Source organism: Anomaloglossus baeobatrachus, chromosome 10 (assembly GCF_048569485.1).
Source record: "Anomaloglossus baeobatrachus isolate aAnoBae1 chromosome 10, aAnoBae1.hap1, whole genome shotgun sequence".
NCBI lineage: Eukaryota > Metazoa > Chordata > Amphibia > Anura > Aromobatidae > Anomaloglossus > Anomaloglossus baeobatrachus.
The window spans coordinates 204909552-204932677 of record NC_134362.1 but is presented as its reverse complement, the minus strand read 5'-3'; the positions used below and the strand labels follow the sequence as shown (position 1 = coordinate 204932677).

Below are 23126 nucleotides of genomic sequence, written 5' to 3'. Positions count from 1 at the left end.
ATTAATGTTAACCTTTTTTCTTTATAACAATTTGGGTTTTTGCTATTTCACTTTCATATATCTAATAACTGATGGACTGAGGAATATTTCTGGATTGAAATGAGGTTTATTGTACTAACAGAAAATGTGCAATCCGCATTTAAGCAAAATTTGACCGGTGCAAAAGTATGGGCACCTCAACATAAAAGTGACATTAATATTTTGTAGATCCTCCTTTTCCAGAAATCACAGCCTCTAGTGGCTTCCTGTAGCTTTTAATGAGTTCCTGGATCCTGGATGAAGGTAGATTTGACCATTCCTGTTTACAAAACAATTCCAGTTCAGTTAAGTTTGATGGTCGCCGAGCATGGACCGCCGCTTCACATCATCCCACAGATATTCAATGATATTCAGGTCTGGGGACTGGGATGGCCATTCCAGAACATTGTAATTGTTCCTCTGCATGAATGCCTGAGTAGATTTGGAGCGGTGTTTTGGATCATTGTCTTGCTGAAATATCCATCCCCTGCGTAACTTCAACTTCGTCACTTATTCTTGCACATTATTGTCAAGAATCTGCTGATACTGAGTTGAATCCATGCGACCCTCAACTGTAACAAGATTCCCGGGGCCGGCATTGGCCACACAGCCCCAAAGCATGATGGAACCTGCACCAAATGTTACTGTGGGTAGCAAGTGCTTTTCTTGGAATGCCGTGTTATTTGCCTCCATGCATATCGCCTTTATGTACGACCAAACAACTCAATCTTTGTTTCATCAGTCCACAGGACCTTCTTCCAAAATGTAACTGGCTTGTCCAAATGTGCTTTTGCATACCTCAGGCGACTCTGTTTGTGGCGTGCTTGCAGAAACGGCTTCTTTCGCATCATTCTCCCATACAGCTTCTCCTTGTGCAACGTGCGCTGTATTGTTCACCGATGTACATTGACACCATCTGCAGCAAGATGATGCTGCAGGTCTTTGGAGGTGGTCTGTGGATTGTCCTTGACTGTTCTCACCATTCTTCTTCTCTGCCTTTCTGATATTTTTCTTGGCCTGCCACTTCTGGGCTTAACAAGAACTGTACCTGTGTTCTTCCATTTCCTTACTATGTTCCTCACAGTGGAAACTGGCAGTGTAAATCTCTGAGACAACTTTTTGTACCTTCCCCTGAACAACTATGCTGAATAATCTTTGTTTTAAGATCATTTGAGAGTTGTTTTGAGGAGCCCATGATGCCACTCTTCATAGGAGATTCACATAGGAGAACAACTTGCAAGTGGCCACCTTAAATACCTTTTCTCATGATTGGATACACCTGCCTATGAAGTTCAAAGCTCAATGAGGTTACAAAACCAATTTAGTGCTTTAGTAAGTCAGTAAAAAGTAGTTAGGAGGGTTCAAATCAAGAAATTTATAAGGGTGCCCATACTTTTGCACCGGTCAAATTTTGCTTAAATGCGGATTGCACATTTTCTGTTAGTACAATAAACCTCATTTCAATCCAGAAATATTACTCCGTCCATCAGTTATTAGATATATGACTCTGAAATAGCAAAAACCCAAATTATTATAAAGAAAAAAGGTTATCATTCATAGGGGTGCCCAAACTTTTTCATATGACCGTGTATATATATATATATATATATATGTATATATATATATGTATATATATATATATATATATATATATATATATACATACATACATACATACATACATACATACACACACACACACACACACATACACACACACAGTATATTATATATACACACATATATGTGTATATATATATATATATATATCAGTGATGAAAACGGCCTCACAGTCAGACTGTTCTAGTTGTCCATAGCAACCAATCAGAGCTCAGCTTTCACTTTACCTCAGCAGCTTCAGTGCTAAAAGCTGCACTCTGGTTGCTATAGGCAACCAGAACGGTCTCACTGTGAGGTAACTCTCATAAATGAGGCCCGGTTAGGCTACTTTCACATCTCCGGTTTTTGCTATGCGGCACACTCCGGCACTTTGCAGGAAAATCGCAACCGTTTTTTTTTGCTGCCGGTTGCGATTTTCCTGCATAGACTTTAATTAGTGCCGTATTGTGCCGCATGGGCTCCCGTTCGGTCCGGTTTTTGCCGCATGTGGCAGATTTAGCCGATGCCGCGGCCGGATGGAACGTTGCCTGGCACGTTTTTTCGTGCGGCAAAAAAAACCACATCGCGCCGCATTCGGCCGATGCGGCGCATTTTTCAATGCATGCCTATGGCAGCCGGATGCGGCGCGATGCGGCAAAAACCGCATCCGGCCGCCGCATGCGTTTTTTTGCCACTACACATGCTCAGTAGCATGCCGCAAGCGGCAAAAACCGGACTGGCCGCAAAGGAAAAACTTATGCAAAGGATGCGGTGTGTTCACCGCATCCGTTGCATAGCTTGCACAGCCGGATTGAGCCGCACAGCTCAAGTCGGATGTGTGAAAGTACCCTTAGGCTGCTTTGACACATGAGTTTTTGGCATCAGGCACGATCCGGCGAAAAAACTGATGCGACGGATCCGGCGAAAAAACGGATCAGTTGCATCAGTTTTTTCCATCAGTTCCTTCAGTTTTTTAACAGATCCGGTGTGATTCTGAGCATGCTCAGTTCAAAAAAACGGATCCGGCGGCTGGATCTGTTTTTTGCCAGATCTGGCGTCCATAGACTTCCATTATAAAACATGTTGTGCAGCGCCAGATCAGGCGCGATCCGTTTTTTGTTGCTGGAGACAAAAACGTTCACTTCAACGTTTCATCCGGCCGCCGGACAGATAAATTTTGCCGGATCCAGCAAAAAAACGGATGAAACGCAAGGCCATCCGGCACAATCCGGCACTAATGAAAGTCTATGGGGGAAAAAACAGATCCGGCGACAACAGACGTCGCATCCGTTTTTTCATGTTTTTGCCAGATTGTGCCTGATGGCAAAAAACTGATGTGTGAAAGCGGCCTTACTTCTGCACTGGTTGTAGCCAGCCGTTGCTATAGTTACAGATCCTAAAGTGAGTTATTAGTTTGCCCCACCTTAGCGACTATATGGTTGCTGCCCCTTTAACAGCGACTCTTTGGGAACCGTCGCTTTAATTCTTTACGACCCTTTGGGCAAAAACTGTGGTTTTGCGTACAACATACAGACACTAATTATCTCATTTATTTCTACAGAGCCTAAATTAAGGGGGAGTAGATTTTGTGGGAGGGTTGCTCCCCCTAGTGGTGGCTGCAGACAGGATCTTATCATGTATCTCTGTATACAGGGAGCTCCCCCTAGTGGTGACTGCAGACAGGATCTTATCATGTATCTCTGTATACAGGGAGCTCCCCCTAGTGGTGGCTGCAGACAGGATCTTATCATGTATCTCTGTATACAGGGAGCTCCCCCTAGTGGTGGCTGCAGACAGGATCTTATCATGTACCTCTGTATACAGGGAGCTCCCCCTAGTGGTGGCTGCAGACAGGATCTTATCATGTATCTCTGTATACAGCGAGCTCCCTCTAGTGGTGGCTGCAGACAGGATCTTATCATGTATCTCTGTATACAGGGAGCTCCCCCTAGTGGTGGCTGCAGACAGGATCTTATCATGTATCTCTGTATACAGGGAGCTCCCCCTAGTGGTGGCTGCAGACAGGATCTTATCATGTATCTGTGTATACAGGGAGCTCCCCCTAGTCGTGGCTGCAGACAGGATCTTATCATGTATCTCTGTATACAGGGAGCTCCCCCTAGTGGTGGCTGCAGACAGGATCTTATCATGTACCTCTGTATACAGGGAGCTCCCCCTAGTGGTGGCTGCAGACAGGATCTTATCATGTATCTCTGTATACAGGGAGCTCCCCCTAGTGGTGGCTGCAGACAGGATCTTATCATGTATCTCTGTATACAGGGAGCTCCCCCTAGTGGTGGCTGCAGACAGGATCTTATCATGTACCTCTGTATACAGGGAGCTCCCCTAGTGGTGGCTGCAGACAGGATCTTATCATGTATCTCTGTATACAGCGAGCTCCCTCTAGTGGTGGCTGCAGACAGGATCTTATCATGTATCTGTGTATACAGGGAGCTCCCCCTAGTGGTGGCTGCAGACAGGATCTTATCATGTATCTCTGTATACAGGGAGCTCCCCCTAGTGGTGGCTGCAGATAGGATCTTATCATGTATCTCTGTATACAGGGAGCTCCCCCTAGTGGTGGCTGCAGACAGGATCGTATCATGTATCTCTGTATACAGGGAGCTCCCCCTAGTGGTGGCTGCAGACAGGATCTTATCATGTATCTCTGTATACAGGGAGCTCCCCCTAGTGGTGGCTGCAGACAGGATCTTATCATGTATCTCTGTATACAGGGAGCTCCCCCTAGTGGTGGCTGCAGACAGGATCTAATCATGTATCTCTGTATACAGGGAGCTCCCTCTAGTAGTGGCTGCAGACAGGATCTTATCATGTATCTCTGTATACAGGGAGCTCCCTCTAGTGGTGGCTGCAGACAGGATCTTATCATGTATCTGTGTATACAGGGAACTCCCTCTAGTGGTGGCTGCAGACAGGATCTTATCATGTATCTGTGTATACAGGGAGCTCCCCCTAGTGGTGGCTGCAGACAGGATCTTATCATGTATCTCTGTTTACAGGGAGCTCCCCCTAGTGGTGGCTGCAGATAGGATCTTATCATGTATCTCTGTATACAGGGAGCTCCCCCTAGTGGTGGCTGCAGACAGGATCGTATCATGTATCTCTGAATACAGGGAGCTCCCCCTAGTGGTGGCTGCAGACAGGATCTTATCATGTATCTCTGTATACAGGGAGCTCCCTCTAGTGGTGACTGCAGACAGTATCTTATCATGTATCTCTGTATACAGGGAGCTCCCTCTAGTGGTGACTTCAGACAGGATCTTATCATGTATTTCTGTATACAGGGAGCTCCCCCTAGTGGTGGCTGCAGACAAGATATTATCATGTATCTCTGTATACAGGGAGCTCCCCCTAGTGGTGGCTGCAGACAGGATCTTATCATGTATCCCTGTATACAGGGAGCTCCCCCTAGTGGTGGCTGCAGACAGGATCTTATCATGTATCTCTGTATACAGGGAGCTCCCCCTAGTGGAGGCTGCAGACAGGATCTTATCATGTATCTCTGTATACAGGGAGCTCTCCCTAGTGGTGGCTGCAGACAGGATCTTATCATGTATCTCTGTATACAGGGAGCTCCCCCTAGTGGTGGCTGCAGACAGGATCTTATCATGTATCTCTGTATACAGGGAGCTCTCCCTAGTGGTGGCTGCAGACAGGATCTTATCATGTATCTCTGTATACAGGGAGCTCTCCCTAGTGGTGGCTGCAGACAGGATCTTATCATGTATCTCTGTATACAGGGAGCTCCCCCTAGTGGTGGCTGCAGACAGGATCTTATCATGTATCTCTGTATACAGGGAGCTCCCCCTAGTGGTGGCTGCAGACAGGATCTTATCATATATCTCTGTATACAGGGAGCTCCCTCTAGTGGTGGCTGCAGACAGGATCTTATCATGTATCTCTGTATACAGGGAGCTCCCCCTAGTGGTGGCTGCAGACAGGATCTTATCATGTATCTCTGTATACAGGGAGCTCCCCCTAGTGGTGGCTGCAGACAGGATCTTATCATGTATCTCTGTATACAGGGAGCTCCCCCTAGTGGTGGCTGCAGACAGGATCTTATCATGTATCTCTGTATACAGGGAGCTCCCCCTAGTGGTGGCTGCAGACAGATTGACTATGCATAGGAAAAAACATTCTATGAATAAGAGCTACAGATTATAAAAAGAGCTCTGACCCATTTTAAAGCTAAATTGAGGAAGATTGTGCTTTTTGAGTGTATGTGGCTCATATTGGAATGGTTATCAGTAGTTTGTGCTCAGAATGAGATGGGACTAAGTAATTTGATAGCTTCTGGCAGGAAAATGGCAAAGCAATCCCCTGCAAATAACACATAATGCAGCCCATACTATAAAAAGGATCCATTAAAATGGAATGTATGGCAAATTGTATTCCTATAATAACAGAGCTAATAAGAGAATATATATGTGCAGACAGCAGAGTGAGTGTGCGGCTCGCAGGGCTGCGGGCTATGCAAACAGTGTGAATATATAATGAACCATGCTCTGTCTGGCTGAAAGGATCCACGCTACCAAATAAATGGTCGCATTGGGGGACGAGACCCAAAATATCAGCGCCACTGACATCAAAAATCAATTATTCCCGTGTTATCTGTTGAGGAGAATTGATGGTGACGTTCATTTCATCTTCAAGAGATTTGGAGTAATGCGCTTGTATAAATTGTCGCGGCCCCGGGGGTCGGCTCCCGTATCGTCTGCATATTAGTTTTCATTTAACGCTCGCCCCGACAGGCTAAGGAATCGTAGCTGACAGAAATGGCTCATTCAAGCATTTTAATTTCCTGCCTCTTGTCTCTCCAGACACTGCCTACGTGCGCATTTTCATCATCGATGTCAATGATAACCAGCCGTCGTTCACTCAAGGCGCCTACTTTGTCAGCGTGGATGAAGATCGGGACGTCGGATCTGTGGTGGTCACCGTGAGCGCCGGTGACCCGGATGAAGGTAGAGGAGAAAGCAAAATAAAAAACTAACCACACCGATCCCGCTGGTTGTGGTGGAGATGGACCTTCTAGTGTCGACCCCAACTTGCCGCCTCCTCCTTCCCAATTGGGGGCGGACCCCTGCTCCATAATCATGTACTCCTCGCAGAGGCCTTCTATTCCATCAACGTCCCTGTGGGCTGCTCCCACCTCCTCCATCATCTCACCTTCAGGCTGATGCTGCCGCCTCTGTCACCTTCCCCGCAGACCGCCTCCTCCTCCATCCCTGCAGGCTGCTGCCGTCTCCTCCTCCCCGTGGGTTGCTGCCACCTCCTCTGTCACGTCCCCCCGTAGGCTGCCTCTATCACCTCCCCAGCGGGCTGCTGCCGCCGCCTCCATCACCTCCCCCAAGAACCACCTCCCCCTCAGTCACCTCCCCTGCGGGCTTCCACCGCCGCCTCCGTCACCTCCCTCCCAAACTGCCTCCTCCATTACATCCTCTGGGGACTGCCACAACTGCTGCAGCCTCCTCCATCACCTCCCATGCCGGTTGCTGCCACCACATCCTCCATCACCTCCCCTGCAGGCTGGTGCCGCCTCCTCCATCACCTCCCCTGCAGGTTGGTGCCGCCTCCTCCATCACCTCCCCTGTGGGCTGCTGCTGCCGCCATCTCTATCACCTCCCCCATGGACCACCTCCTCCTCCATCACCTTCCCTGCGGGCTGCTGCCTCCTTCACCACTCTCCACAGATCACCTCCTCCTCCATCACCTCCCCTGCGGGCTGCTGCTGCCGCCATCTCTATCACCTCCCCCATGGACCACCTCCTCCTCCATCACCTTCCCTGCGGGCTGCTACCTCCTTCACCACTCTCCACAGATCACCTCCTCCTCCATCACCTCCCCTGCGGGCTGCTGCCGCCGCCTCCGTCACCTCCCCCACGGACCGCCTCTTCCTCCATTACCTCCCCTGCAGGCTGCTGCAGATGCCGCCTCCTCCCCTGTCACAAACCCAGCTGGCTGCTGCCACCTTCTCTGTCACCTCTTCTGCGGGCTGGTGCTGCCGCCTCCTCCTCCATCACCTCCCCTGCGGGCTGCTGCTGCCTCCTCCTCCATCACCTCCCCTGCGGGCTGCTGCTGCCTCCTCCTCCATCACCTCCCCTGCGGGCTGCTGCTGCCTCCTCCTCCATCACCTCCCCTGCGGGCTGCTGCTGCCTCCTCCTCCATCACCTGCCCTGCGGGCTGCTGCCGCCTCCTCCTCCATCACCTCCCGTGCTGGCTACTGCCACCGCCTCCTCCGTCACCTCCCCTGCTGGCTACTGCCACCGCCTCCTCCGTCACCTCCCCTGCGGGCTGCTGCCGCCTCCTCCTCACCTGTTCTATCCCTGCGGGCAGCCTTCTCCTCATCCTCAGTCACCCACCCGAATGATCATCGAAATGGCTGATCCCAGGGGTGAGTGCATGCAGTCCAGACCATCCATTATAGAGCACCCTCTATAAGCCCGATTCATATTGTCCTGACAAGCCCCTTCAGCACTGCTGATAGATTTACCCAAATCGGCATTTCCCACCACAACACGTTCCAACAAGCACCAAGTGCAAAGTACTTCCTAGGTCTTTTTTTCAGAGATTAGGTTTTCTACCCCAGTCTGGTATGACCTTGGTCATACCATGGTGGCTCATTGGCAAGGATCATGCCAAGCCGGTCCCGTCCTGAGCCAGACCCTAGCCAAAAAGGTCTTGATGCTTCACAGAGCTCCACAGCCCCTTTATTTTAGGAATCATGGTGGTCCACATGTTGAGGAAGTATTCTCAACTACGATATTATATCATCCAACTTGAGCACCTCCACACATCCTGAGAATAAAGGGTCTTCTTCAGCGATACATCTCCTTTACGTTTTTCCTGTGTGGTGGCACTCCATGGCCACCCGTTTAGTTCAATGGAGCCACTTTATAGCAGTTGGCCAGGAATTGTGCAGAGGAAAATCTGCAAAGACAGCACATCATTAGGTCCCTTTCGTTCCTAGGTGGTAGGGATCCCAAAGCTAAGGTCCACAGTGATCATCACTCTAGCGGTATGCCCTGACTGATTAAGATTGGAGTATGTAACCAGATTGGGGGATATCTCCATACCATTACCAACAAAGTATCTGCTTTCCTAGGAATGAATGCCAACATCCGATACCAAATCACAGCCGGGAACATTGGCGGAGTGCTAGATCTGAACCCAGAGACCGGAGCGATTCTTATTGTCCACCCCTTGGATTATGAAGACGTTAAGGTCTATGTGCTCACCCTTTTGGCGTCCGATGGTAAATGGGAAGATTTTGCCACCGTGACCATCAACGTGTTGAACAAAAATGACGAACCACCGGTCTTCTCGTTAAATGAGTACAGAGGAAGCGTGACCGAAGAGTTGGCGGACCTACCGGTGTTTGTTCTGCAGGTAAATGTACAGTAAATATCCTCCCTAAAAAGTGGGCCTTTCACCAAAATGTGGGCTTGGCAATAAGGGTACAATCACACCAGCTAAGAAAGGGTTCAATTACTAAAAAGGGTCCAAATTGCACTAATTAAGTTGCCTTAAAACACTCCTTCTCAACGTTTTAGGTTTCAGCCACCGATCCAGATCATGATCAACAAGGAGGGATCAAGTATTCTCTACATGGAAGCGGTGCTGAGAACATATTCACCATTGACGAGAAGACTGGAAGCATCTTTGCTGTGAAGCCATTGAATCGAGAAGAACACTCCGTTTGGAGATTTGTGGTACTAGCCACGGATGATGGAGGAGACGGACTCACTGGCTTCACAGATGTGATCATATATGTGCAGGACATAAATGACAACACTCCCCAGTTCATCTGTTCCCTTAATATATGCAACGCTAGTGTGGTAGAACATGCGCCACCCAATACTTCCATTATGGAGATGTCCGCCATAGACCTAGATGATAAAAACGATGGACTAAATGCCATTCTGACCTACTCAATAGTGTCCAACCCAGTAGATGTGTTGGGCCTTGAAATGTTCAACATAAATCATAATACTGGAACCATTTACACGACCAAAGGTGTTCTCGATAGGGAAAGGAATGATTCCTTCTTACTTCTGGTTGAGGTGAAAGATGGCGGAGGGTTGTCCTCCACCGCTACAGCCACCATCACCGTTTTGGACACCAACGATCATGCACCAAAATTTACTCAGGAAACTTGGAAATCCACCATCTTGGAGACCAACGCAGTCAACTCCACTGTCCTCCGAGTCTTTGCAGTTGATGAAGATATTGGTGACAACGCTTTGCTCACGTTTAGCATCATCGATGGAGATCCTGACGAGAAATTCTCCATCGAAAACCCAAGAAAAAAACACCAGGCAGAGATTAAGCTCAAGAAGAAATTGGATTATGAGAATCCTCAAGAGCGTTGGTTCAACCTGAGCCTTAAAGTAGAAGATAAAGACTTCTCCAGCATCTCCCACTGTTTGATAGAGCTACAAGATGCCAATGACAACCCCCCCATCTTCAGTCCTTTAATGACGAAGGTTGATCCTTTTTATGAAAACATAACAGTTGGCACCATCATCGCCAATGTCACGGCAACTGATGCCGATTCTGGAGAAAATGGGCAAATTATTTACAGTATCTCACCAGAATCTGATGTTTTTGAGGAATTTTTTGTTGACCAAGAAGGTTTTATAATGGTAGTAAAACCACTGGACAGAGAAGTCCTTTTTACTTATAGTCTTGTCGTTTTGGCTGCCGATCAAGGTTCTCCGGCACAAACTGGCACCACGACTGTTCACCTCTCTCTGTTGGATGTAAATGATAACGGCCCCGTGTTTGATGGGGTCTACCTGCCCGTAGTTTGGGAAAATACCGCCTTCCCTCAGAACTTACGATTGAACGACAGCTCTTATTTATTACACGCTGTTGACCCGGACTCTCCGGAGAACGGGCCTCCTTTTCGATTCTCTCTACCCAACGACCAGCAAAATTCCACCGACTTCTTGTTGGTTGATAATGGGGATAACACGGCTTCAGTCCAGACTCTGAGAGCATTCGATAGAGAACGCGAAAAAGAGTTTCACCTCCGTGTCGTCATTACCGATAGCGGACGGCCACCAATGAGCGTCACGAACATGCTGACCATAACCATCGGGGATGAGAATGACCACGGTCACCAAGCCGGACACAAAGAAGTCTACGTTTACGTCCATGGAGGTAAGAAAAGCTGAAGATCACTTTTATTCCCCCTGATGATCTTGGTCAAGTTTTTTTTTACATCCTGGATAGCCCCTTTAAGTCTAAGGTTCACGTACATGGGCTCTTAAAGAAAAACATCTTTTACTACCCAACACCTCCTTCCTTATGTCCACCACGTATGGTGGCAGCATAGATCCAAACACAAAGGTGGTCCTCATTTTCGCTATGTGGCCCCTTCTTCATGCCCCTGACTCAGATTGCTCCTTTGTGTTTGGTTGCAGACTCCTGTAAAGTGATCGATCCCATTCTTCTCCTTTTTCTTAAAAATAAATGAAAAGATAATAAATGAGAATTCGGTTCCTTCTAGAATCCACCCAGACGCTTTAATTCCTCATTCCGCACCGCGTACACCCGCCCGGCATTTTGGCATTTCACATTATATGGGTTATTTCTTTATTTTCTCGCCTTTTAAATCACCTAAAATAATGACTCCCTGGTCCCGTTCCTCTCTGGCTGTTGCTCTACATGTCAGTAAAATGCCATTAATCCCGTGTCCTGTCTCCAGTTTGGTGTCCCCGTTGCATTATTTTGCATTTATTGGCATTCAGATGTGGCGGTCAACCTTTTGCTCGTTTCTCTAATTTACTGAAACCATTAATCTTGATGTTTTGCTCCCCTGGAACGTCAGGCCCTGCTCGATGGATATATACTTAGTCTAATAGCTGGAGACGGCTCTAATGTTATGCGCTTCGGCGCCGCCGCGTACCCGCGGCTGATTATACGCAGCGCTAGCGCAGCACGGTGACAACATTTACACTGGAGATAAAGGTCGGCTCACAAGCGGGATTGTGTTTAGGAATGCAAAAAGCATTCACACACCACACTGTATATATATATCCCTAAGTAGAGCGAGCTACAAAACCCCTTTCATGACCACCATATAGCGCGAATCTTCCACAATGCCCCCAGAGTACCCCCTACACATGATATCCTTTACAGTGCCGCCGCACGTTATGATGCCTCCATAGTTTATCTACCACACAGTAAGATGCCCCTCGCTGTGCCCCACAGTGTCCCCTACACACATTGTGTCCCTCATAGTTCCCCTCACACAGTATGATGCCACCCTACTAAGATGTGCTCCACAGTTCCCCAACTATTGATGTCCCTCGGTGTTCCCCACAAATTTATATCCTACAGCGCCCCCTACACATATGGCTTCCAACATAGCCCCCCACACAGTATGATGCCCCCACAATAAGATGTGCTCTACAGTTCCCCAACTATTGATGCCCCTCGCTGTGCTTCTCGGTGTTCCCAACACATTTATCTCCTACAGCGCCCCCTACACATATGGCTTGCCTCATAGCCCCCCACACAGTAGGATGCCCCCACAATAAGATGTGCTCCACAGTTCCCCAACTATTGATGTCCCTCGATGTTCCCCACAAATTTATATCCTACAGCGCCCCCTACACATATGGCTTCCCTCAAGGTCCCCCACACAGTATGATGGCCCCACAATAATATGTGCTCCACTGTTCCCCCTCTTTGCTGTCCCTTGCTGTGCTCCTTGGTGTTCCAAACACATTTATACTCTACAGCGCCCTCTACACATATGGCTTCCCTCATATCCCCCCACACAGTATGATGCCCCCACAATAAGATGTGCTCCATAGTTTATCCACTCATTGATGGTTGTCGCTCTAGTATTACTCAGTGTCCCTCAGATATTGATGCCCCACATTGTCCACTACATACATGGAGTCCCTCATATTTCCCCCACATAATATGATGCCCCCACAATAAGATGTGCTCTACCGTTCCCCCACTCATTGCTGTCCCTCGCTGTGCTTCTTGGTGTTCTCAACACATTTATACCCTACAGTGCCCCCTACACATGTGGTGTCCCTCATAGTGCCCCTCACACAGTATGATGCCTCCAAAATAAGATGTGCTCCACAGTTCCCCCACTCATTGCTGCCCCTCGCTGTGCTCCTCAGTGTTCCCCATGCATTTATATTCCACAGCGCCCCCTACCCACGTGGTATCCCTCATATTGCCCCTCACACAGTATGATGCCTCCAAAATAAGATGTGCTCCACAGTTCCCTCACTCATTGATGTCCCTCACTGTGCTCCTCAATGTTCCTAACACATTTATATCCCACTGCGCCCCCTACCCACGTGGCGTCCCTCATAGCCCCCCCTTACACAGTATGATTCCACCATAAAAAGATGTGCTCCACAGTTCCCCCACTCATTGATGCCCCTCACTGTGCTCCTTAGTGTCCCCCACACATATATATCCCACAGCATCCCCTACAGAGTGTCCCTCATAGTACCCCCACTCATTGGTACCCAACAGTGCACAGTTTAAGCCTCTCACTGTGCTCCTTAATGTCCCGCTCATATTTATTACACAGTGCCCCTGACATATATGGTTTCTGTTATAGCGCCACCACACGGTATGATTTCCCCCATATTAAGATGTCATTCACAATACCCCCACAATAAGATGCGCTCCCACAGTGACTCCCCTCCACACTAAGATGCCCCTCACAATGCCCCCTACAAGTTGACACCCCACAGTGCATTCTTTTTACAATATAATGCCCCCCATAGTAGGATGCCACCATAGTGCACTGCCCTCCACACTAAGATGCCCCTCACAATGCCCCCACAAGTTGATACTTCACAGTATGATGTCCCCCACAATATGACGTCCCCACACAGTATGCTGTTTCTCCTCCCCACTTGGTCCAGCAAAGTCAATGTTGTCAAAGTCTTCACGGTGGAGCAGGGAGCCGACGGCTCCCTCCTCCCCACCATTGTATTCCTGAGGACACAGATACAGCCGAAATGGGGACATTACCCGACTTGCTGGGACAACTTCCAAATACAATAATGTCCAGCTGGATCCGGGACTGTCGGGAGGCATGAGGACTCCCCATAAACCCTTCAGTCCTACAATGATGACCCGTCAGTAGGGGGCGCTGGCCCTGTTTCTCCGCATCCTCCGCCTGCACAGGGCATCTGTGAGATTTTTATTTATTTGCACTAATTGAATCATTTTTAAGTAGGTTAATGACATGTAAAATGTATGAGCTAATGTGCGTTAGATCAGTGCGAATCTGCACAGTCCCGGCCCTGACGCCGATCCTTCATGGCAGCACCGGCCGCAAGTAAATCGCGTCTCTGCTCCACACTGATAGGAATTAATAGAATAATTCACGCCGCGTTCACGCTTTACTGCGCCGCAAATTCGAGAGGAGGATTCGTTATAAACCAGCACAATAGTGCACCAATAGCACATAAACGGCTTTATATATAAACATCATATACAGTATATGTAATCATCACAACTGTCGGCCACATCGCAGCACTGACAGCAGTAAGGTCACAGACGGACCATTGCAGGTTCCCCCAGCAGCACAGAGTAAGGGACTGACTGATAGTAATAAGGTCACAGTCCTGACATTGCAGGGTCCCCCAGCAGCACAGAGTAGGGGACTGACAGTAATAACATCACAGACTGATCATTGCAGGGTCCCCCAGCAGCACAGAGTAGGGGACTGACAGTAATAACATCACAGACTGAGCATTGCAGGGTCCCCCAGGAGCACAGAGTAGGGGAGTGACAGTATTCAGGTGACAGACTGACCATTGCAGGGTCCCCCAGCAGCACAGAGTAGGGGACGGACAGTAATAAGGTCACAGACTGACTATTGCAGAGTCCCCCAGCAGCACAGAGTAGGGGACTGACAGTAATAAGGTCACTGACTGACCATTGCAGGGTCCCCCAGCAGTACAGAGTAGGGGACTGACAGTAATAAGGTCACTGACTGACCATTGCAGGGTCCCACAGCAGCACAGAGTAAAGGACTGACAGTAATAAGGTCACAGACTGACCATTGCAGGGTCCCCCAGCAGCACAGAGTAGAGGACTGACAGTAATAAGGTCACAGACTGACCATTGCAGGGTCCCCCAGCAGCACAGAGTAGGGGACTGACAGTAATAAGGTCACTGACTGACCATTGCAGGGTCCCCCAGCAGCACAGAGTAAAGGACTGACAGTAATAAGGTCACAGACTGACCATTGCAGGGTCCCCCAGCAGCACAGAGTAGAGGACTGACAGTAATAAGGTCACAGACTGACCATTGCAGGGTCCCACAGCAGCACAGAGTAAAGGACTGACAGTAATAAGGTCACAGACTGACCATTGCAGGGTCCCCCAGCAGCACAGAGTAGAGGACTGACAGTAATAAGGTCACAGACTGACCATTGCAGGGTCCCCCAGCAGCACAGAGTAGGGGACTGACAGTAATAAGGTCACTGACTGACCATTGCAGGGTCCCCCAGCAGCACAGAGTAAAGGACTGACAGTAATAAGGTCACAGACTGACCATTGCAGGGTCCCCCAGCAGCACAGAGTAGAGGACTGACAGTAATAAGGTCACAGACTGACCATTGCAGGGTCCCCCAGCAGCACAGAGTAGGGGACTGACAGTAATAAGGTCACTGACTGACCATTGCAGGGTCCCCCAGCAGCACAGAGTAAAGGACTGACAGTAATAAGGTCACTGACTGACCATTGCAGGGTCCCCCAGCAGCACAGAGTAAAGGACTGACAGTAATAAGGTCACAGACTGACCATTGCAGGGTCCCCCAGCAGTACAGAGTAGAGGACTGACAGTAATAAGGTCACAGACTGACCATTGCAGGGTCCCCCAGCAGCACAGAGTATTTCAGTAAAACTGGGTTAAGGGGGCACCCATCATTCCTGATAATATTAGGCAGCTAGGAGCCTGTGCTATGGTTGTAGGATATTGTTATTTCTTATATTTTGTGTATGCGTGCGGTCCGCTCGCCTGTGTTGTGCATCTTGCTGTGAGCGCGGCCTCTGGTTGCTCCGGACCTGTCTGATTATGGAGATGATTGACCGCATTATTCTTGTCTTGTCCCCTCTGAACAGCGTCTCGGTCAGCGGTTGACGTCGGGAAGGTCTTCGCTCCAGATGAAGATGACTGGGATAATAAAACATTCAGCGCCGTCTCCGAGATGCCAGCGTAAGCTCCGCATAGCAAATCAGAGGCGAACCCCAGAGCCGGCGTATTTCATCAGGACAGATGTCTGGCACATCACTGTCAGCGGCTACGTGTGCACGATCGCAATGATGGCCGCACTTCACAGCACCATTAAACCTAATGTGGCGGCCTATAAAAGCCGAGCCGTGTAATAACACATATGGATGGAAATGTGTCTGCGCCGGATATATGTGACATAAAGTAATGATCATGGGGGTCGGGGAGGGGGGAGTCTACACAACCTGCCACTCATGGAAAAAAACACTTGTGGCCTCTACACCGCCTGAAATGGCTGATAACAGGGATCAATAGAGTTCTGTCATTTACTCACATAATATGGCGCCACCTGGTGTTCACGGTGTGCAGCAACGTGCACGTGAGCTGAGGGCTGAAGGACACACACGCTCAGTTACTCCCCCACTGCCAGGTGCACATAGATCCTCTGTTTGTTGCTGGGCAGCCAATAGAAACTGCTTTCTCCCTCATTGCTCCACTTATAGGGAAAATAATATTTTCAGCTGCCAGAGGGGGAAGGAGACTGATTCTTCCCAGAAACGAGGGCTGGCAGACACACGCTCAGTTACTCCCCTACTGCCAGGTGCACAGAGATCCTCTGTTAGTTGCTGGGCAGCCAATAGAAATTGCTTTCTCCCTCCTTGCTCCTCCTATAGGGAAAATAATAATTTCAGCTGCCAGAGGGGGAAGGAGACTGATTCTGCCCAGAGACAAGGGCTGGAGGATACACACGCTCAGTTACTCCCCTACTGCCGGGTGCACAGGGATCCTCTGTTCTTTGCTGGGCAGCCAATAGAATTTTCTTTCTTCCTGCTTGCTCCTCCTATAAGGAAAATAATATTTTCAGCTGCCAGAGGGGGAAGGAGACTGATTCTTCCCAGAAACGAGGGCTGGCAGACACACGCTCAGTTACTCCCCTACTGCCAGGTGCACAGAGATCCTCTGTTAGTTGCTGGGCAGCCAATAGAAATTGCTTTCTCCCTCCTTGCTCCTCCTATAGGGAAAATAATAATTTCAGCTGCCAGAGGGGGAAGGAGACTGATTCTGCCCAGAGACAAGGGCTGGAGGATACACACGCTCAGTTACTCCCCTACTGCCGGGTGCACAGGGATCCTCTGTTCTTTGCTGGGCAGCCAATAGAATTTTCTTTCTTCCTGCTTGCTCCTCCTATAAGGAAAATAATAATTTCAGCTGCCAGAGGGGGTAGGAGACTTATTCTGCTCACAAACAAGGGCTGGAGGACACACACACTCAGTTACTCCCCTACTGCCAGGTGCACAGACTGTTTTTTGCTGGGCAGCCAATAGAAATTGCTTTCTCCTTCCTTGCTCCTCTTATAGAAAAAAATCATAATTTCAGCTGCCAGAGGGGGAAGGAGACTGATTGTGCCCAGAGACGAGGGCTGGAGGACACACACGCTCAGTTACTCCCCTACTGCCGGGTGCACAGGGATCCTCTGTTCTTTGCTGGGCAGCCAATAGAATTTTCTTTCTTCCTGCTTGCTCTTCCTATAAGGAAAATAATATTTTCAGCTGCCAGAGGGGGAAGGAGACTGATTCTTCCCAGAAACGAGGGCTGGCAGACACACGCTCAGTTACTCCCCTACTGCCAGGTGCACAGAGATCCTCTGTTAGTTGCTGGGCAGCCAATAGAAATTGCTTTCTCCCTCCTTGCTCCTCCTATAGGGAAAATAATAATTTCAGCTGCCAGAGGGGGAAGGAGACTGATTCTGCCCAGAGACAAGGGCTGGAGGATACACACGCTCAGTTACTCCCCTACTGCCGGGTGCACAGGGATCCTCTGTTCTTTGCTGGGCAGCCAATAGAATTTTCTTTCTTCCTGCTTGCTCCTCCTATAAGGAAAATAATAATTTCAGCTGCCAGAGGGGGTAGGAGACTTATTCTGCTCACAAACAAGGGCTGGAGGACACACACACTCAGTTACTCCCCTACTGCCAGGTGCACAGACTGTTTTTTGCTGGGCAGCCAATAGAAATTGCTTTCTCCTTCCTTGCTCCTCTTATAGAAAAAAATCATAATTTCAGCTGCCAGAGGGGGAAGGAGACTGATTGTGCCCAGAGACGAGGGCTGGAGGACACACACGCTCAGTTACTCCCCTACTGCCGGGTGCACAGGGATCCTCTGTTTTTTGCTGGGCAGCCAATAGAAATTGCTTTCTTCCTCCTTGCTCCTCCTATAGGGAAAATAATAATTTCAGTTGCCAGAGGGGGTAGGAGACCTATTCTGCCCACAGACAAGAGCTGGAGGATACACACGCTCAGTTACTCCCCCACTGCCGGGTGCACAGAGATCCTCTGTTCATTGATGTGCAGTCAATAATATTTCAGCTGCCAGAGGGGGTAGGAGACTTATTCTGCCCACAGACAAGAGCTGGAGGACACACACGCTCATTACTCCCCCACTGCCGGGTGCACAGAGATCCTCTGTTCATTGCTGGGCAGTCAATAATAATTTCAGCTGCCAAAGGGGAAAGGAGAAGGAGACTCATTTTGCCCAGAGACGTGGGCTGGAGAACACACACGCTCAGTTACTCCCCTACTGCCGGGTGCACATGGGATCCTCTGTTCTTTGCTTGCCATCCAATAGAAATCGCTTTCTTCCTGCTTGCTCCTCCTATAGGGAAAATAATAATTTCGGATGCCAGAGGGGGAAGGAGACTTATTCTGCCCACAGACAAGAGCTGGAGGACACACACGCTCATTACTCCCCCACTGCCGGGTGCACAGAGATCCTCTGTTCATTGCTGGGCAGTGAATAATAATTTCAGCTGCCAAAGGGGAAAGGAGAAGGAGACTCATTTTGCCCAGAGACGAGGGCTGGAGAACACACACGCTCAGTTACTCCCCTACTGCCGGGTGCACATGGGATCCTCTGTTCTTTGCTTGCCATCCAATAGAAATCGCTTTCTTCCTGCTTGCTCCTCCTATAGGGAAAATAATAATTTCAGATGCCAGAGGGGGAAGGAGACTTATTCTGGCCAGAGATTATCCCCAGCTGCAAATACACTGTAAAAAACAAACATTCCCAGCATTTTCAGGACCCCAACATGAACAGAATTCATGGCCGCTGACCCTTTTCTTCCTGTCGCCTCTTTCTTAGGCACTTTCACTTAGACAATAATACAGGAACCGTTCAACTTGTGGGAAAGTGTGACCAAGGAGCTTACAATCTGAAGGTGAAAGTATCTGATAATGTCTGGCCGGACGTCGTGTCCACCCTGAGGGTTCACGTAAAGGAGATATCGAGTGACGCCATCTACAACTCCGTATCCTTGATATTAGCAAGTACGTTTCATTTGTGTAATGTAACAACCCGACCTATAGGGGGCGACGTATATTTTATTCTTTCTATCCGATCCTGGAAAAGTTGTGCGACAACCATTAGGACCTGGTTTACGTCTTCGAGAAAGGTTGTCACCTGCCTGGGTAAAGGGGTTCACCACTTTTGGGGTCATTTTTTTTCTTAAATCATTTTTGCAATTCGGTTTCATTTAAAATGTTTGCACAATTTGACCTTGATCAGGATTTTTTGTTTTCCGGCACATTCAACATCAATCAGCTGAGAGGAGCCCAGAAAATTACAGTTAAGGGAGCTAGAAATGCTCTCATTCAAATGAGCTCGCTGACAGATTCTCAGTTAACTCATTTTGCAGCCATCAATAGACTATAAAAGATGAACGGTGCAAAATTTTTAATGAGACCCAATTACAAATATGATTTTGAGCCCAAAATACATGCATTTAAGTAAAAAACAATATTGTGGACAACCCTTTTTAGTAGATATTACCCCACTGCTTGCATAGATGAACAGCTGCGACATTCTGGAGCATGGGAAAGATGGGTAAATCTACTTGTGAGCTGCCGTGGCCTCCATATAGTAAATAACACGGTGGATCTGAATTTTTAGCTATCGTGAAATTTTGCACCAATTACTGAATGGTAAACGTTGCCTCTTTCTTTACAGACGTAACCGCTGCAGAGTTTATAGTAAAGGATGATCTAGGACTAAGCAGAGAGGACCAACTGCGGAGGGTCCTGGCCGACGTGATCCCCGCCCGACCGGATAATATTCAGATCTTCAGCTTAAGGGGTGACGAGCGAGTGACAGAAGTGCGGCTGTCCGTTCTGGGCTCTTCATCGTCTTACTTCAAAGCTGAGAACCTGCAGAATATAATCTTGACCCATAAAGACGAGGTGAGTCCATGCTTTCTCCTGCTTGTGAATTGGTAACAAAGCCGTGATTTTTCTAAATAAGTCCACTGTTTTATCCTTAAGTCCAGCAGTCCTCTGCATAATTCATAACTAAAAACCTCTTAAAGGATATGGCCGACTTTACTAACCAGTGCTTCGGCTGTATAGATTTTATTGCCACGATAAAAACGATACCAGTCTTGTAGTTATCCGATATCCCAGAGCTGAGAAATCAAGCTTTAAAGATACATGCAAATTAGCCTTGAAGATCTCTGGGGGCGTGTCACTGACTAAGTGCACTGACACGCCCCAATGCAGTTAATTTGCATACGGCTTTAAAGCTCAATTTCTCAGCTCTGGAACATCGGATTTGTACGAGACTGGTATCGTTTTTATCGTTGCGCTGTAACCTACGCCGCCATATCAGTTAATTTTAGTAATAAATTTGCCCTAGAAAGGTTTTCCGAGCTGAGCTGTTTACAGACTAAATGCTGTTTAAAAAATAATGGCGTCTGTCCTGGAAGATCTCACATTTTACATCAAGCAGCAAGACCATGAAAATCTGTTTCAAGTCTCCATCTCCCTCCCCCCAGGCTACAAGTTGCACATCCCTGTAGTGATGGAAGGGAGGTTAATCGCGGGTGATGGCTCCTTGGTACCTGGATGTGAGGTTTCCATGTAACATAAGGCACTGCGATGTGTGCACTCAGCCAGGACCCCGAAAAGTTGTGCCGTCACATGAATAATGGATCTGACCCTACACAGTACACCGCAATACCATTTATCTGCTGACATAAAATCCATCTCCTCGCTCTAATGGCCGCCTTCCCTACGTTCCCTCTTTTGTTTCTTCCCCGTCAGATCCAGGCAGCTGTGAAGACGGAAATATTCCCGGGAGAGGCCGACTTCTGCCTGAGAGCGGTCTGTCTGAGAGGTGCCGGCCGCTCCTGCCACGGGGCGATCCCGGACTGGCCGCTCCTGGTGGACGGGGGCAGCGTCTCCTTTGTTTCGGCCATCCATAACCTGAGCGCCGCATGTCGGTGTCTGACCCCCGCCGGGTCCCGACGCTCCTGCTCTTCTTTGCCCCAAAATCCGTGTCTAAATGGTGGGACGTGTATGGACACAGCGACTGGATACAGGTGAGGAGTGGAAGGGCTGCACTATGATCCTCAGAGCTGCGCTTCCTTGTCTGTTCTTCACGGTTATCAGCCACAGAATTCAGGTGTCCTTTACAGGACTACAAAAACATGGCTGCTTTCTTCCAAAACCATCCCCGTGCCCGTCCTCCAGGGATTGCACGCTAACCTACAACGCCAAATACGACCCGTGGACGGTTGCGGCGCTCTTTTTGGAAACGGCTTCAGATGATAATTTTCTGTAACTCTGCTACTGCCTGACATGAGAACCGGATTATAAGCTTATTGTATCGTCCGAACCTGCATTAACAAGTCTGCAAATTACAGAGCTGAAATCTCCCAGCTTTGCTCTCATTCTGTGAAGAATCAAATTAACACCAGACGCTGTAAAGTCATCTGTAAAAAATGCTGGCGGTATTGCCTGTGAGAAATTGGGTAAATTGTATGCAAACTTGTTGACAACGACTTCTCCTCTAATTATGTCCACTAACAAGCAGAATAGTGAGTGCAGCTCTGAAGTATAATACAGGAGGTAACACAGGATCAGTAATGTAATGTATGTACACAGTGACTGCACCAGCAGAATAGTGAGTGCAGCTCTGGAGTATAATACAGGAGGTAACTCAGGATCAGTAATGTAATGTATGTACACAGTGACTGCACCAGCAGAATAGTGAGTGCAGCTCTGGATCAGTAATGTAATGTATGTACACAGTGACTGCACCAGCAGAATAGTGAGTGCAGCTCTGGAGTATAATACAAGATGTAGTTCAGGATCAGTAATGTAATGTATGTACACAGTGACTGCACCAGCAGAATAGTGAGTTCAGCTCTGGAGTATAATACAGGAGGTAATTCAAGATCAGTAATGTAATGTATGTGCACAGTGACTGCACCAGCAGAATAGTGAGTTCAGCTCTGGAGTATAATACAGGATGTAACTCAGGATCAGTAATGTAATGTATGTACACAGTGACTGCACCAGCAGAATAGTGAGTGCAGCTCTGGAGTATAATACAGGAGGTAACTCAGGATCAGTAATGTATGTACACAGTGACTGCACCAGCAGAATAGTGAGTGCAGCTCTGAAGTATAATACAGGAGGAAACTCAAGATCAGTAATGTAATGTATGTACACAGTGACTGCACCAGCAAAATAGCGAGTGCAGCTCTGGAGTATAATACAGGAGGTAACTCAGGATCAGTAATGTATGTACACAGTGACTGCACCAGCAGAATAGTGAGTGCAGCTCTGGAGTATAATACAGGAGGTAACACAGGATCAGTAATGTAATGTATGTACACAGTGACTGCACCAGCAGAATAGTGAGTGCAGCTCTGGATCAGTAATGTAATGTATGTACACAGTGACTGCACCAGCAGAATAGTGAGTGCAGCTCTGGAGTATAATACAAGATGTAGTTCAGGATCAGTAATGTAATGTATGTACACAGTGACTGCACCAGCAGAATAGTGAGTTCAGCTCTGGAGTATAATACAGGAGGTAATTCAAGATCAGTAATGTAATGTATGTGCACAGTGACTGCACCAGCAGAATAGTGAGTTCAGCTCTGGAGTATAATACAGGAGGTAATTCAAGATCAGTAATGTAATGTATGTGCACAGTGACTGCACCAGCAGAATAGTGAGTGCAGCTCTGGAGTATAATACAGGAGGTAACTCAGGATCAGTAATGTATGTACACAGCGACTGCACCAGCAGAATAGTGAGTGCAGCTCTGGAGTATAATGCAGGAGGTCACTCAGGATCAGTAATGTAATGTATGTACACAGTGACTGCACCAGCAGAATAGTGAGTGCAGCTCTGGAGTATAATACAGAAGGTATTTCAGGATCAGTAATGCCTCCGATCTTGTATATAGTGTGTAGACT

At 48.2% G+C, this 23126-nt stretch overlaps 1 protein-coding gene across 1 annotated transcript in view; it reads left to right on the top strand.

Moving 5' to 3' along the window:
• Positions 1 to 23126, top strand: part of LOC142254840 (neural-cadherin-like) — a 184631-nt gene that overhangs the window by 144468 nt on the left and 17037 nt on the right. The window contains exons 16-22 of the mRNA XM_075326173.1: positions 6459 to 6602; positions 8744 to 9027; positions 9192 to 10803; positions 15762 to 15855; positions 19008 to 19192; positions 19872 to 20101; positions 20960 to 21237. Coding sequence (XP_075182288.1) covers positions 6459 to 6602; positions 8744 to 9027; positions 9192 to 10803; positions 15762 to 15855; positions 19008 to 19192; positions 19872 to 20101; positions 20960 to 21237 — 2827 coding nt within the window. The remainder of the gene's footprint in view (positions 1 to 6458; positions 6603 to 8743; positions 9028 to 9191; positions 10804 to 15761; positions 15856 to 19007; positions 19193 to 19871; positions 20102 to 20959; positions 21238 to 23126) is intronic.